Raw genomic sequence first — 14254 nt, 5'->3', positions numbered from 1 at the left:
GTGGGTCAAGCCAGTTACTTAAAAATGTATGGTTAGTTATCAGTTATAAAGCATTTTAAGGTAAGGAGATAGATAAGTTTCTGCTGTTGTTTTTTCTTGTCCACCCCTCCCTCCCCACACAACTCTATAACATCTCCTATCAATCAATCAATCAATCTCTGCTGATAATCATTGCTCAAAATGATGAACTTTCCCTTCAAAAATTGTATGATAGAGAAACCCCTTTTAAACACATATTGCTAGAATCATGAGATCTAGGAAGTTTACAACGCAGAAGTGAAAAGTCAGGATAGCAGCATTTTTAAAGTCGATAAAAAGCTAATCTATGCCAGTGCAGCACCAGATTTATGCAAGGCAGGTGAGACCTTGCAGGTATTGCATTGCCGCCCTCCTGGAAGTATTATAAATCAGGGTTGTGTGTATGTGGTGGCAGTTCTGTTGAAAAGCTGCAGCCTGGAATGTTGTACCAGCCACAGAATTCAACTGGCCTAGAATCACAGCTTTCACACAAAAAATAAAAATAAATGGTTGTGAAGATATACTTGAAAATGTGGGGAAAGGGCCTGATGAACTCAAATGTGCAATAGATTTCCAGTCGTCAAGAGAGCATGTCTTTAGTGCCCTATGTAACTCTTCGCCTCCTTGCCATGGGTGACAATAGCAGAATAAATTGGGCAAAATGATTTCAGAAAATGTTAAATAATGTTAAAAGTTGCAGAACAGATTGTGCAAAAAAACGAAGAGCCATAAACAATCTTGCTTAATGGCATAGTTTATGCAAGCTGCAGTTTTCTTGAATTTCAGAATTTAGGTGACCATACTGTAGTTTTTCTTCTTGTTAAACAGAGCACCCTCAACCCTGGTGCTAGTAAACAGGGAGATAAATCTATTGAATAATAATTTCAGCTTGGTTCATGTGTACCAGCAGCAAGAAAGTCACTGTCTTTTGACCCAAAACAGTGTTGACTGCCTAATGGGATTTCTTTCTTTTTTATGCAAATGATTTGGGGACTTTTGCTATTTAAAATTTTGACAACTTGTATTTCTGAATTTTTTTTTGTTTAACTTACTCTTGGATAGTTTTTGTTTTTCTGAGTTACGTTGCAATGGACATTGAATACAGACAATAAAAATCTGACATGCTAACCAACTGGCCTCCAGCCAATGGAAGTAGGTACCAGGAAGAAATTTACTTCTGTTTTTTGCTCTGCCCACCCCTTTCTTCTCCTTTAGGAAGTTGTAACTCTGGATGAAGAGACTTTAAACACGCCCTGCTACTGCCAGTTGGAACCTAAGTGCTGCCACGTTCTGCTAGACCAGCTTGGGACATACGTCCTCGTGGGAGAGTCCTACTCCCGGTCGGCCATCAAGAGACTCCAGCTCGCCATCTTTGCCCCCACCCTTTGTACTTCGCTGGAATACAGTGTCAAAGTATACTGCCTGGAAGACACACCGGATGCCCTGAAGGTAACATTGCTCAGTTTGCCCCTCTTGAATTTCTTTGCACTTGACTTGCACGCCTCCTCCTTTCTGGCTACTTAATTAAACCATTCATCAGGCAGGTAAGTTTTTTTCTGATGGGAAAACTTTCCATTCTGAACAGTCTCCGTGATCCCAGTAGCTATTTGGAAGCTAACTTAAAAATTCGGCGGGATTCTTGTAGAGTTGAAATGGAATATGTCCATTTCAGTTCTCTCGGTTTCTCATTTCAGTTTTATTTATTTGAATGGTAAACTGCCCTGTGATCCTCGGACGAAGGACAGCATAGAAATTTCATAAATAAATCAATTTTACCAATCTTAAATTCAGTTCTCCACATTTCCCTAGCAGTGTAAATTTCTCCTTATAAGCACATTTTTATATACACTTTTTTTTGGAAGCCATTTCCCCTAATGCATCTTTGTACGCCAATTTTCATTAATATGTTCGTTTTTATGCATGCTTTCTCTTAACATGTGCATTTTTGTAAACATCGTTTGGTTGGAGAAGTGCAGCACAGAACTCGGTTAAGTGCAAATCTTGAAGAAAGCCTGCATTTCAGTTCACATGTTACTTTGGGAGGTGCAAATTTGATAGGTTTGAATGCAAACTGCATCTGACTTTAGATTGCACTCCGCGGTCCCAATAAAAAATCTCCCAGCCATTTTCCTTCATGACTGTTGATTCACTCATCCTAACATTCACAGTGATCACTCCACTTTAGCTGAGACTTTGGCATAGACTTACTCAAAAAAAGGTTCATGTTACATTTCTTTCTATTATTATTATTATTATTATTATTATTATTATTATTATTATTACTATTACTATTACTATTACTATTACTTCTGCTAAATTTACTACCTGCCATTCACCAGCAGGTCCCAGGGTGGATTACAACAATTTAATTTTCAGAAATTAAAACCAATTATAACCAACTGCAGTCACAGGAATAGGCTACTGAGGGTCAGACATGAGGCAGCGATGCAATCAGCACCATTTTTTTTTAATAGTCTTTGCTTCAACAAAGACAAGGTGACCCGTGGCCAATTAAGCATCAATTGCCCTGGCTACACACATCATGTTTCTAGTATGCTCCAGAGTTGTCAACAACAAAGGGTTCCTAGAAGCACTTTTCTCCTTTGGCACGTCTAAGGGTGAAATCACCACTCGAAGACAGTAATGCAGTTAAGTGGCACTGTGCATAAGTGAAATAGCCATCACCAAGTAAGTATTGTAGACCGGGCTTCCATACCTCTTTGAGAGCAGTATTTTTCACTGAGGGCTGTTAAGGCATCCATCTGCAACCCATTAAGTGATATACATACACGTCTGAACCATCCTTGTTTCTTGAAATTCTGGAATGATGGTAGTAGCCGTAGCTCAATGGTAGGTGCATGCTTTTCGAGCAGAAGGTCCCAGATGTCTCCAGGCAGAGCTTGGAGAGATCACTCTCTGAAACCTTAGAGATTTGCTGCTAGTCAGGACATACAGTACTGAGCTAGATTAAATCAGTGCTTTGATTCATATACGGCAGTTTCCTATTTTATATTTTATGCCTAGATTTGCTCTGAAGATCCTACGGTACCTTTTAAAAAAGCTGTCATAGACATTGGTCTTTTCATGCATCTAACAACAGTCAGTTCTGAAACTAAGTTCACAATAAAAGTGTGCTCATCTTTAATTCTCTGTTGGAATTCTTTGCTGTCTATGCTGCGGCAGACTAAAGCCTTATTCATTTGATTTCTCTGCGCTGACTATACACTTGGGGACATGTGAACTGTCTCCACTCAGAAGCGTTGCATTTGAGGTGGTGTGAAAATTCTTTTCTTTGGTACTGTAGTATCATCCTTGCATTCAAGTCATCACTAGGGCATTGAGGAACCAGACCTAACATGACCTACCTTTTTGGAATCTGCACCTCTTAAGTGTCTAGGAATAAAACTTCAGCTAACAGAAATGTCAGCCTCTTTGTTTTCCTGCTCTGGGACTATGCTTGGGGCCATACCTCAGAGAGGGTAGGAAAAACTCTGTGAGCAGAAGTTGCATGTTCAGCACTACTTGTCCGACTTCCCCATTTGTTGTTACTTTGGACTGCTGCTGCCTAAAATGGCCATGCTGGCAGTCAAAGGAGCGTGCGATGCAACTTGGAAAAGAGTTGCTCTGGGGAGCAAAACTGCCTGATGCAATGCAATGAAAAGTGACCTGCAGTTTGGCTTCAGTAATAGGTTCCCTTAACCCATTCCTCAGAGACCAGCCTCCTTGCTTTAAATGGAGGTCCCCGGAGGGAAAGGAAGGGTGTCTGAAGGAGATTGTTCTATGCCCTGTTTTGAAGATATAACGCAAGGGCTCCCCCCTGCCCCCTACTATGGCTGCTATGGCAAATTATCTCTCTGCAGTCTTAGACACTGGACACAGTGGGGCTTACTTCCAAGGAAGCCTTCATGTTAGCATGCTGTGCACATTCAGAGCCCTCCTCACCCACACAACCAGACAGGGCTGTGCAATATGCTCACGCTCCCCAGTATGATTGGCAGGCAGTACAAAGCCTGCGGATTGGCCTGTCCAGTGTAGGTACTAGGATCTGGGCCTTTGGCCTTCACTTGCTCATCAGGACAGCATCTCTGGGTTCAGGTGTGGCATTGCCTGGCTCTGACAGTGGGTCAGAAATTCTACAGGCCTTAGAGGCTTACCCATTATTTTTCATATGCAAGCTTGTCTTGCAATCAGAGTTAAAATATGAGGGATTAAAGACCCACTGGAAAACTGCCTGCTTGCTCTCAATCTGAAAAATATCTATATTTCAGGTTATTTCCAAAGCCTATCAATAATAGTAGCGCTGCTTTGCATGACTAATGAAAGCGACCCATCATTCTTAATGAAGTATAAATCTCCATCTGCCCTCATCCTACAAGAGTGATTAGTTCCAGTGATCAAGCTGGTGTTTCCGATCTTGCTGCATTGTGTGTTTTTAACCTTGATGTCATGGTTGGTATCTAACTTCTCTTCATGCACTGAAAGAGCCAGAAGAGGACTCTAGAAATCAGCTTTTTGAGGTTTTGATTTAGGATCTGACCAGTGAATCATAGGGAAGAAAACTCTGTGTTTCTGCTTCTCACATTGTCATGTTTATTGTCAGGGTGGTGCAGGAAGTAGAGGGTTGTTGTTTTCCCCCAAGATGTCATTGTGAGGGCTGAAAGGATTGTTGAGCTGGTTTGTCTGCTGAAATACTGGATCACTGCAGAAAACTATACAGGGGAAAATACTGGAATTCCAAAATGGAGATGAGTATATGACTTAAGTCAAAAGAGTATGAGTTTCCGGATGGGATTCCCCCCCCCCCAATTTGCTGGCTTGAATTATAGCACCAATCAGACGCAACCTGTTATGGCACTAGTCAAAGGAATAGGGTTCATTGGGTTGAATTAATGTTACATCTAATTCCGCATCCTTCCTACTGACAGTGTCTAGAGGGCTGTAGAGGAGATGTTCACAAGGAAAGCACGAGGTGCTTCCAGGCACCCAAGCCCAGATGCTGGCAAAGTCCAGCTACCATAGCCAGAAAGATACATCTGGGGTTGTGCCACAAATGACTGGTAAACTGCATTAGACCTATGGGTGTCAGGGAATCCAGTGCTTGAACCACTAGCAAGCAGCCTGGAAACACAGAGAGCCTATTAGCTTCCTTTCAGAATGAGTTGCCTGTGCTATTTAGTATTGCAGCTTAAAGTGCCTGTGGTTTTATCCCCCTCCATGACAAGCAGCCCTGGTGGCAGTGATGGTGGCAAAGGTAAATGTGATAAAGGAAGAGAGACAATGTCTGACCAGGAGCAATTCTGCTTCAGGAGCTGCTGTGCAAAATTGAGACTTATCAGTGCCCCATCTGGCAGCATATGACAATCTGGGAGCATAGGAGGTGCTCACTGGTTAAATTGCCATCATTTATCCTTGGGCCTCACATCTGTCCTTCCTCTCCTCCCCTCCCCTCTTGTCTCACAGGAAGTACTTGAATTAGAAAGGACTCTTGGTGGCTACCTGTTGGAAGAGCCCAAGCCCCTGCTGTTTAAGGACAGTTATCACAACTTGCGCCTCTCCATCCATGATATCCCTCATTCACTTTGGAGGAGCAAACTCCTGGCCAAGTACCAGGTGAGTGCTGGGTTGCCAACATACCAGCAACAGAGGGAGTGCCTCAATGGGACCACCAGCAAAACTGCTTTTGTTCATCACTGTTCTCTTCCAGAGCATTCCATCCACCATCAAAACAAGAGTGCATGCACACATACACTCACTGAAAGGCCAGCCCCAGTTTTTATTTTCTGCAGATTTATCCTTGGTGAAATGGTACCACAAGAGAATTATGCCACTGGCTTTTCAGGAAGATACATTTCATATACCTTAGCAAGACTTTGTGACTGCTCTGTCCTCTCCCACATCCTTACTTCATGATTTCCACCAGAAGGTTTGGCATCCTTTCATTTCTCCAGTCTCCTGTGGTACCCAACTACACAGGTGTGAGACCCAAATTATCCTATGAATGGAAGACCCTATATGGGCCCATCCCTGGGTGCACTGTGCTTAGGAGTCCTACAAAAGATCTGAATAGCACCTATAGCCCACTTCCTTCCACACACACATACAAAAAAAAACATCTCAGCCAGACCTCTTTGCATAAACACGCACACATCATTGTAACTAAGCGACAATGCTTTCCAGAACAGGCCTGAACATCTTAAGAGAATAGGAAGAGTCCTGCTGTGCTTGACCAAAAGTCATGCTCCCATGAAACCCACAAGCAGGACTGGAAGGCAATAATTTAAGAACCATCAGGCCAAACAAATACAGCCCACCAGGAGCGCCTTAATCCATTTTCTCCCCACCAGCCTGGAACTGGTTTGTTGATACATCAGTGCTTTGTTGAGGAGCTGGCTGGTGGGCTGTGTTTCACTTGAAGGACCAAAAGGCGTGCAGACCTGTTCTGGTTGTGTAGACTTGTTCCATTGCCACAGTGACCCACTGGCACATTTCCAGTGTGATGGCAATCCAGTGTGCTGACATGTCATATTATTATTATTATTATTATTATTATTATTATTATTATTATTATTATTAATTTATTTGCTGCAGGAAATCCCCTTCTATCACATCTGGAGTGGCAGCCAGCGGGCACTTCACTGCACCTTCACTCTGGAGAGACACAGCCCAGCTTCCACAGAACTTACCTGCAAGATTTGTGTCCGGCAAGTGGAAGGAGAAGGGCAGATATTTCAGCTGCACATTACCCTTGGAGAGGTGAGCCAAGGGGATCCAGGCTGCAGAAGCAAGCAGGCTGTGTGGTTTGTTGGCAGAAGAGAAGTGGAGCAGAATAAAATTTAACAGGAATCCCAGTGGCCTCTCTGAGCTATTGGCTAGAATTAACTGGCAAAATCTTCCCTGACACACATTGTGAGCCATTGCTCACTCCTAGAACTTGCTAAAGAAGGCCACATTCTTCTTGCCTGCTTTCTCTGACATGGATGTGGCACTGTAGTCTGCAGGAATATGTAGAGCACAACCTATTATCTCACACATTTTAAGTTTCCTACCCAGGAAAATGCAGCCTTCCTTCCACTTGTGAGGAAGCCATATGGCATCCGCTGCTTATGGAACATTCATTTTGATTTGTTTGCAGGGAGGTTATACAGTCTTGCATCAAGCAGTTGTTATTCCATTTTCCCATCACTTCCCTTACTACAGAAAGTTCAGTTGTGGGGAGGGGGTCTTTTGCACAAGAGAACTAGACTGCCGATACTATTTTAATTGCACAGTGTGATTTTGCCACTGAATCCCAGCCACAAAATAACAACAGTCTGCAAACAACCTAATTCTTCTGTCCTGGTTACATGCTCTGACTCTCCAATACCCGCTATTGTTCAAGCATGCATGTTGATATCCGAAGGGTGATTTTTCTCTGGGTTCAGTGAAGCAGAAGAATGTGATGCCACTATGCAAGTCAATGATACATATTTTAAAGGCATGATATTTACCGTTCTCTTTCCCATTGTTTCTATTTCTGACCATCCATGCATGCCGGGTTGCCTAATTATCTGTATGTTGTATATTTGCCATTTTGTTACAACACATTGGGGAGGGGAATTGGGCCCTAAAAGGCAGCTTATAACTTATTTGCTTAATTAGTAAAAAAAAATTGCCTCTAAATCTGACAGATGCCAGTGAGCCCACGCCCTTTTTTGTTTTCCAGAACTCCAACTCCTTTGATGCCTTGCGTTCCTATCCTGGCAGTGCCCTGACGACTCAGCTGGGGCCGTATGCCTTCAAGATCCCTCTGTCGATACGACAGAAAATCTGCAACAGCCTTGATGCCCCCAACTCCAGAGGAAACGACTGGCGGCTCCTTGCTCAGAAACTTTCCATGGACCGGTGGGTTTTGTTTCAGCGCTTTGCCGTCAGCCATCCTTGCAGGAAACACAAGAGCCAAAGGAGCTGCTTGTTTGCACTTATTTAATTCTTTATTCTGATATCTGTGGGCTGCCTCTTGGATCAAAATCCTTGCTCAAGACAATGCAATACACTAGAAGAGAGAGGGAAAACCTCATAAAACAGCAAACATAAATAACATGAAACATTAACTATCAGCCAAACGCTCCCTGTATCGAATATCTGTAAGAAGGGGAACATTTTTACTGCCCTACTAAAAATATAGGGGATGCGGGTGGCTCTGTGGTCTAAACCACAGAGCCTAGGGCTTGCCAATCAGAAGGTCGGCGGTTCAAATCCCCGCGACGGGGTGAGCTCCCGTTGCTCTGTCACAGCTCCTGCCAACCTAGCAGTTTGAAAGCACGTCAAAGTGCAAGTAGATAAATAGGTACCGCTCCGGCGGGAAGGTAAACGGTGTTTCCGTGCGCTGCTCTGGTTCGCCAGAAGCGGCTTAGTCATGCGGGTCACATAACCCGGAAGCTGTCTGTGGACAAACGCCAGCTCCCTCGGCCTATAATGAGCACGCAACCCCAGAGTCGTCCGCGACTGGACCTAATGGTCAGGGGTACCTTTACTTTTTACTAAAAATATAGAAGAGTTTTCCAGCAGGCAGGATGGAAGAACATAAGAAGGGCCCGCTAAATCGGGCCAATGGCCCATCTAGTCTAGCATCTTGTTCTCACAGTGGCCAACCAGCCACCTGAGAGAAAACTGCAAGCACAGGCGCAACTCCCCCCTGCTGTGGTTTCCAGCAACTGGTATTCAGAAACGCTGCTGCCTCTAGCTGGGAAGGCAGAGCACAGCCACTCTCTTAGGAAAGCCACCCAGGTTGATTCACTCATTTGTATTCAGGTCCAGGTGCTCAAAGCAGAAATAAAATAAAATAGAACTTGTTGTGTGCCTTGCCAGTTCCCGAATGACTGATGTCTGCTGGTGTTCTAAGCAGTTGCTGAAACATTGTCATGGATGTATATTTCATTCAGACAGTGAAAAGGGTGCCAGTTAGAGGTTCCCCAGAATAAGATGTAGGAGCTGGGAAGCTGCTGCCAAGCCAAGGGCTTCTATACCATGTAGCCTAGGTAAGGCACTTGGCTTCACCCTGGTCACTGTGAGCAGTAAGTTCTGCTGCAACTTAGAGAATCCATTTTCTGTTAAAGCAGCGGCCTTCATTTGCTGAGCGACTTTCCTGCGGAGACTTTGTCAGTGTCATTGGCCTTGGTTTAAAGATATCGGGGGCCCTTGGGGTACCATCCCAGAAAAGGTCAAAGAAACTAGGTCAGCAGAAACCCTGGGCTCCTCTGTGTCAGTAAAAAATTGTAGCAGATCTATTTTCCCCCACCCTGCTGACCCCTGGTTTCCTCGTGTATATTCCAGGCTCCTCTAAAAGTTTGTCTTTTCTTTTTATTTAAAAAAGCGTTGTGCCTAATTTTAGAATCACAGAATCATAGAGTTGGAAGGGACCACGACCTGCGGTGCAGGGTCCCCCCCCCCCAACACGAGGCTTGAATCCACAACCCTGACATTAAGAGTCTCATCCTCTACCAACTGAGTTATCCACTCAGAAAGAAGGACATAATATCCCTCCTTCAGCAGTGTTCTGGCCAGTGTCCTTAGGTGAATGACAATCACCTTGCTCCAAAGAGCTTTTTAAAAGTGTGAGTTTACATGTTATGTTTTAGACTTGGTAGGAGCTGCTTCACCAAAATCAGGCACTTCATCTCTGTTTCCCCCTCAAGTCCTGTTCTGAATTTGGGTCGTCGTCCTTCCACTGGTCATACGCAGTCATCACTAAAGGCCTAGCCCTTAGTTCAGGGATGGGGACCTGTGGCTCTCTAGATGCTGATGGACTGCTGGCTGGAGCTAATGGGAATCCCAACATCCCTGCCTTATGGGCTCTCATGGGATCTGTACTCTCACGTGTGGGAATACATCAACAAGTTTTATTATGAGCCCCGTGATATCACAGAGATCTAATGGGAAAACACTGACGCCAACCATCTCTCTCCCTCTCTTTCCCTCTCTCATTTGTTTTCTTTCCTGCACAGGTATCTGAATTTCTTTGCCACCAAAGCCAGCCCAACAGGAGTCATCCTGGACTTATGGGAAGCCCAGCACCAAGATGATGGGGATCTTAATACTCTGGCCAGTGCCTTGGAAGAGATGGGCAAGAGCGAGATGCTGGTTGTCATGGCAACAGAGGGGGACTGCTGATGCAGCTCTCGAGAAGACTTCTGGCAATGGCCGAGCGGAAGGTGGAGTGAGAGAGGGAGAGAAAATGGCGGGAGCAGCCCTTTTGGGAACTGATGGGGAAAGGGCTGCAAGGAAGAAGCAGAGCCGTAGCATAACTCTGAAGAGATTCCTTCTCCCTTCTCGCACTCCTCCCTCCTCAAATCACAATCAGCCTTAGAGATCCATATTGTGCAGTTTACAAGCAATCCAAGTGTTAAAGACTCCTTTCCTCCTTCTCCTCAAAGCCTTTGAACCGGGGCACAAAAGCAATGTATCATTGCTCTCCGTGACCGCAGCCTGTGGCAGTTGTGGTCTCCTCAGCTTCTGCTGCCTCATGTGGCTTGTGAGGGCTGCTAAGAATCTGGGTTGGGGCTGTTGTTTTGTTTTGTTTTTCTTTTCTTGTCCTCTTCCCATTTCCTGCCTTTTTCTCCCTTTATTTCTTCTTTGCTGGCAATTTATGCTTTGAAGAGTCGAGTACAATCTAGAAAAGACTGCTTACTCCTGTCAAAAGCTTCAAACAGCTTTAAGACACATTTAAAAAATGGAAAAGGAAAAAAAAGGAAAACAGTTTCTTAGGAAACGCAAGTAATTTATTATCCAGATCTTTGGATGCATCCTTTTTAAAAACTCAGTAAGAACCTTTCATGTATGTGAGAGCAAGAGTATCATGACACTCAGAGAAAAGGAGAGGGAGAGAGAAAACGCAATGATGTTTTAGTGAAAATTAAACAATATCAATTTATGTGGTAACCTATGAAATTTGATCAGGTAGGATTGATGATTTGACCTGAGCCTCATATGTGTCTTAAAGGGAAAACTTTTTCTTCTCTTTAACATTTTGCTTGCATCTGTTTCTCTGACTATAGCAGAATGAATGGGAATAAGTCTGAAAATTCACTCACAGGAGAACTAACCTGTTTCTGGAAAAGAAGCTGAGAGAAATTTCTTGGGGAGCTTTCTTGACAGACCAATACAAACCCCTCACACTCTTTCCGGCCCACCTCAGAATCTGGTGAAGTGCCCAGATATGCCTGACCAAATGTCTACTGGTATTTGCTCCTGGTCTTGTCTCAGTTGTGTTTGGAGCCACTCTTGCTTTGCATAACCTACTTGTCTTTGTGTGGGCCATTCCAGCAGAACGAAGTCCAGTTAGTACAGGAACAAGTCTCAAGCTAGAATCAAGATAGCTCCATTGAGGAATGTGTAAAAGGTTTTCTTGTGCTCAGAATGACTTTTGGCCAAGGGGGGGTTGGGTTGAGACAAGGACTCTTGCTATGCTATGCAGCCCAGGAAGCTGGAGTTCAAAAATCCCAACTGAGATGGTGAAGGCTTAGCAATCAAGGGTGTGTTCAGTCTGTCACTAATTTTGGGTGGGATTCCACCACATAATGCCATATCCAGGTTATGAAATTATAGAATCGTAGAGTTGGAAGGGACCCCAAGGGTTATCTAGTCTGCAGTGCAGGAATCTCAACTAAAGCATTTATGATGGATATCCATCCAATCTCTGCTTAATAACCTCCAAGAAAGGAGAGTCCACCATCTTTTGAGGGAGTCTGCTCCACTGTCAAACAGCTCTTAGTGCACACGGGCACTTCCTTGGGGAATGTCAGCCATTGTTCTCATATGCCCCAGAACATGCCTCAGACAACTTGTGCGCTCTGAACTTCATCCTGAGACCTGTTCCTAATAGGAGGCACTTTATTTCCAGGTTTCTTCATAGGAAAGATAGTATCTGTTTAAGGTAGTACAGTGGTAACTCGGGTTACATACGCTTCAGGTTACATACGCTTCAGGTTACAGACTCCGCTAACCCAGAAATAGTACCTCGGGTTAAGAACTTTGCTTCAGGATAAGAACAGAAATCGTGCTCCGGCAGCACAGCGGCAGCAGGAGGCCCAATTAGCTAAAGTGGTCTTCAGGTTAAGAACAGTTTCAGGTTAAGAACAGACCTCTGGAACGAATTAAGTACGTAACCAGAGGTACCACTGTACTAACTTCCCTGCAGTGTCTGAATAGGCATCAAGCAAGTGTCTGCATCACATCCATTTTGAATTTTGGAAAGCATGAGCTAAAGTCCCACTGTTTTTGAGTGATAGGACCAGGACAGGATCCAGGATCCAGGACTAAACAAAGATACCCCTAATGTGTAGTTCTTCGAGAGGAATAAGAAATGTTAATGGTGACGGTTCAAACTGGAGGAGCAGAAACTTCCCACCAGTGTTGTTTTGAGCTGTGTTTCGAGTGACATTAAAAAAAATAAAAATCTGAGAAAAATGTTTCAGCCGCTACACAGGAGTATCTCAAAGACCTGGTTTGCATGCCGCATTCAGCCACAGTTGAATGTGAACAAGCCTACAGTGCTGAAATGGTGGGCACTTGGTTCTACCACTGCTGCTGCTGCTACCACCACACAGCCAAGAAACAAGCCACAGTCTGAATTTTGACATAGGAACCCAGGATCATTGTTTGCTTGCCCCCAAGCAAGCCACAAGAGGTACACCAAGAGCAAATCTTGGTTTCTGCCTGTGATTTGCTAGGAGGAAAACAAACCGTGGTCCCAGCTTTGGATGATATGACAAGCCAGACAGTGGTTGGCTTGCTGGCAGTACAGCCAGAGCAAAGTGCCAGCAATTTCAGCAGCATGAGCACACTTTGACTCATTTACATTAAACCATAGTTTATTTTAACTATGGTTTGATGTGACGTGCACACCAGGCCACTCGAGTTTTAAATTCTTCACACTTTTCTCTTTTGTTCCTAGACCTCATGATCAAAGGAGGGAACATTTGCTTGAAGATTAGAAGCCACAGTGTCATATTATCATGTTGGAATAATGTATGTGGTTAGCCCACCCATGTGTGTTTGTTTGTGTGTGAGAGAGGGGGGGAGGGAGGGAGATTTGGAATCTCTGAACTTGTTATAGGTGACTCTCATTCCAGACAGTTTAGCTACACAACTCCACAAGGACTCAAAGCTAATAATGGGTGGCGTTGTGATAATTTTTGTTTCTTTCGGTAATGCTTTGCAGTGCCTTACCTTTTTCTCTATATCGCAGGCGTTCTATTAGAAGAGAAGTAAATTACACAACTACAAAAATGTTAAATGAGTATTCGTGAGCAATGCAAATGGCTCCCTTGTATGTGATAGCTTACTGAAAAGAGGAAAGGATATTGTTTGAATAGCCCCAGATTGAAGTAAGTTATTAATAAACTCAGCCACCAGGCGTAATGATTAAAAAAAACCCTTGTATGCCAACAAGATCTTAGGTGGAAATGCAGCAGAAGTTCATTTCCTCTTAGCAGGAAATATTTTTAAAGATTTGCAGCTGCTGCGCACACACTGCCCAGTTCAGGTAGTTCTTCATACTTTCCTTTCAATGAGGTTTCTAGCCCTCATTATCACAGGAGAAAGCAGCTGGCAGTGTTTGCTAGACGTCTGCAGTGTACTCGGATATGAATTACAACTAATAGGGAGCAGATTTTTGAGTTGGCAGTAGGAATGTAGGTCTCAATTTTGCCATTGCTGCCTATTCTGTTTTGCCAGATCTTTCCACCATGAGAAAATTAGATTTGGTACAGAACCGAGATTAAGCGATACAAACCTTGCAGTATAAGGGTAGTTCCAGCAGTAAAATTCTAATGCAAATGCACCCGTATTACCTTACTTTCGTATATATTTATATATGTATATATTTCTATTTGCATTGGCCTTTGGTTATCCGTTATTCTTCAGGTTGTTGCAAGCACTGTGTAGTTGCAGGGTATTTTTCTTATAGTCACTACCTCTTAAAAAGGTTGTCTTCTTCCATAAAGCATAGCATGGCACCAAGAGCAGTGCTGCCTCATCATGCTGATCCTTTCATTCCTAACTTTTCCCCCTTCCCACGAGGACACATTCGTAGGCAATAACTTTAAAGACATGGCACGACATAGCAAGTCTTGCACCAGAAGACCCTCGCAATTACCTCATTCTTCTTAAACGGTAGCATGCTCTTGGGGAAAGACAAGTGCTGAAGACAAACAAAAAATTGAATGGCACAGCTACTCAGGGAGCGGGAACGTGATTG

At 43.8% G+C, this 14254-nt stretch overlaps 1 protein-coding gene across 2 annotated transcripts in view; it reads left to right on the top strand.

Annotated features, from left to right (window-relative positions):
- Positions 1 to 10404, top strand: part of UNC5B (unc-5 netrin receptor B) — a 155400-nt gene extending 144996 nt beyond the window's left edge. For both annotated transcript variants that reach the window (XM_053388514.1, XM_053388512.1), the window contains 5 exons: positions 1234 to 1467; positions 5479 to 5628; positions 6607 to 6771; positions 7721 to 7899; positions 10002 to 10404. In XM_053388514.1, coding sequence (XP_053244489.1) covers positions 1234 to 1467; positions 5479 to 5628; positions 6607 to 6771; positions 7721 to 7899; positions 10002 to 10167 — 894 coding nt within the window. In that variant the 3' untranslated portion in view covers positions 10168 to 10404. The remainder of the gene's footprint in view (positions 1 to 1233; positions 1468 to 5478; positions 5629 to 6606; positions 6772 to 7720; positions 7900 to 10001) is intronic.
- The last annotated feature ends 3850 nt before the right edge of the window (positions 10405 to 14254 follow it).

Source organism: Podarcis raffonei, chromosome 5, assembly GCF_027172205.1.
Source record: "Podarcis raffonei isolate rPodRaf1 chromosome 5, rPodRaf1.pri, whole genome shotgun sequence".
Classification (NCBI taxonomy): Eukaryota; Metazoa; Chordata; class Lepidosauria; order Squamata; family Lacertidae; genus Podarcis; species Podarcis raffonei.
Note: the sequence above shows the minus strand (reverse complement) of the source record. Positions and strands in the feature narration are given on the sequence as shown.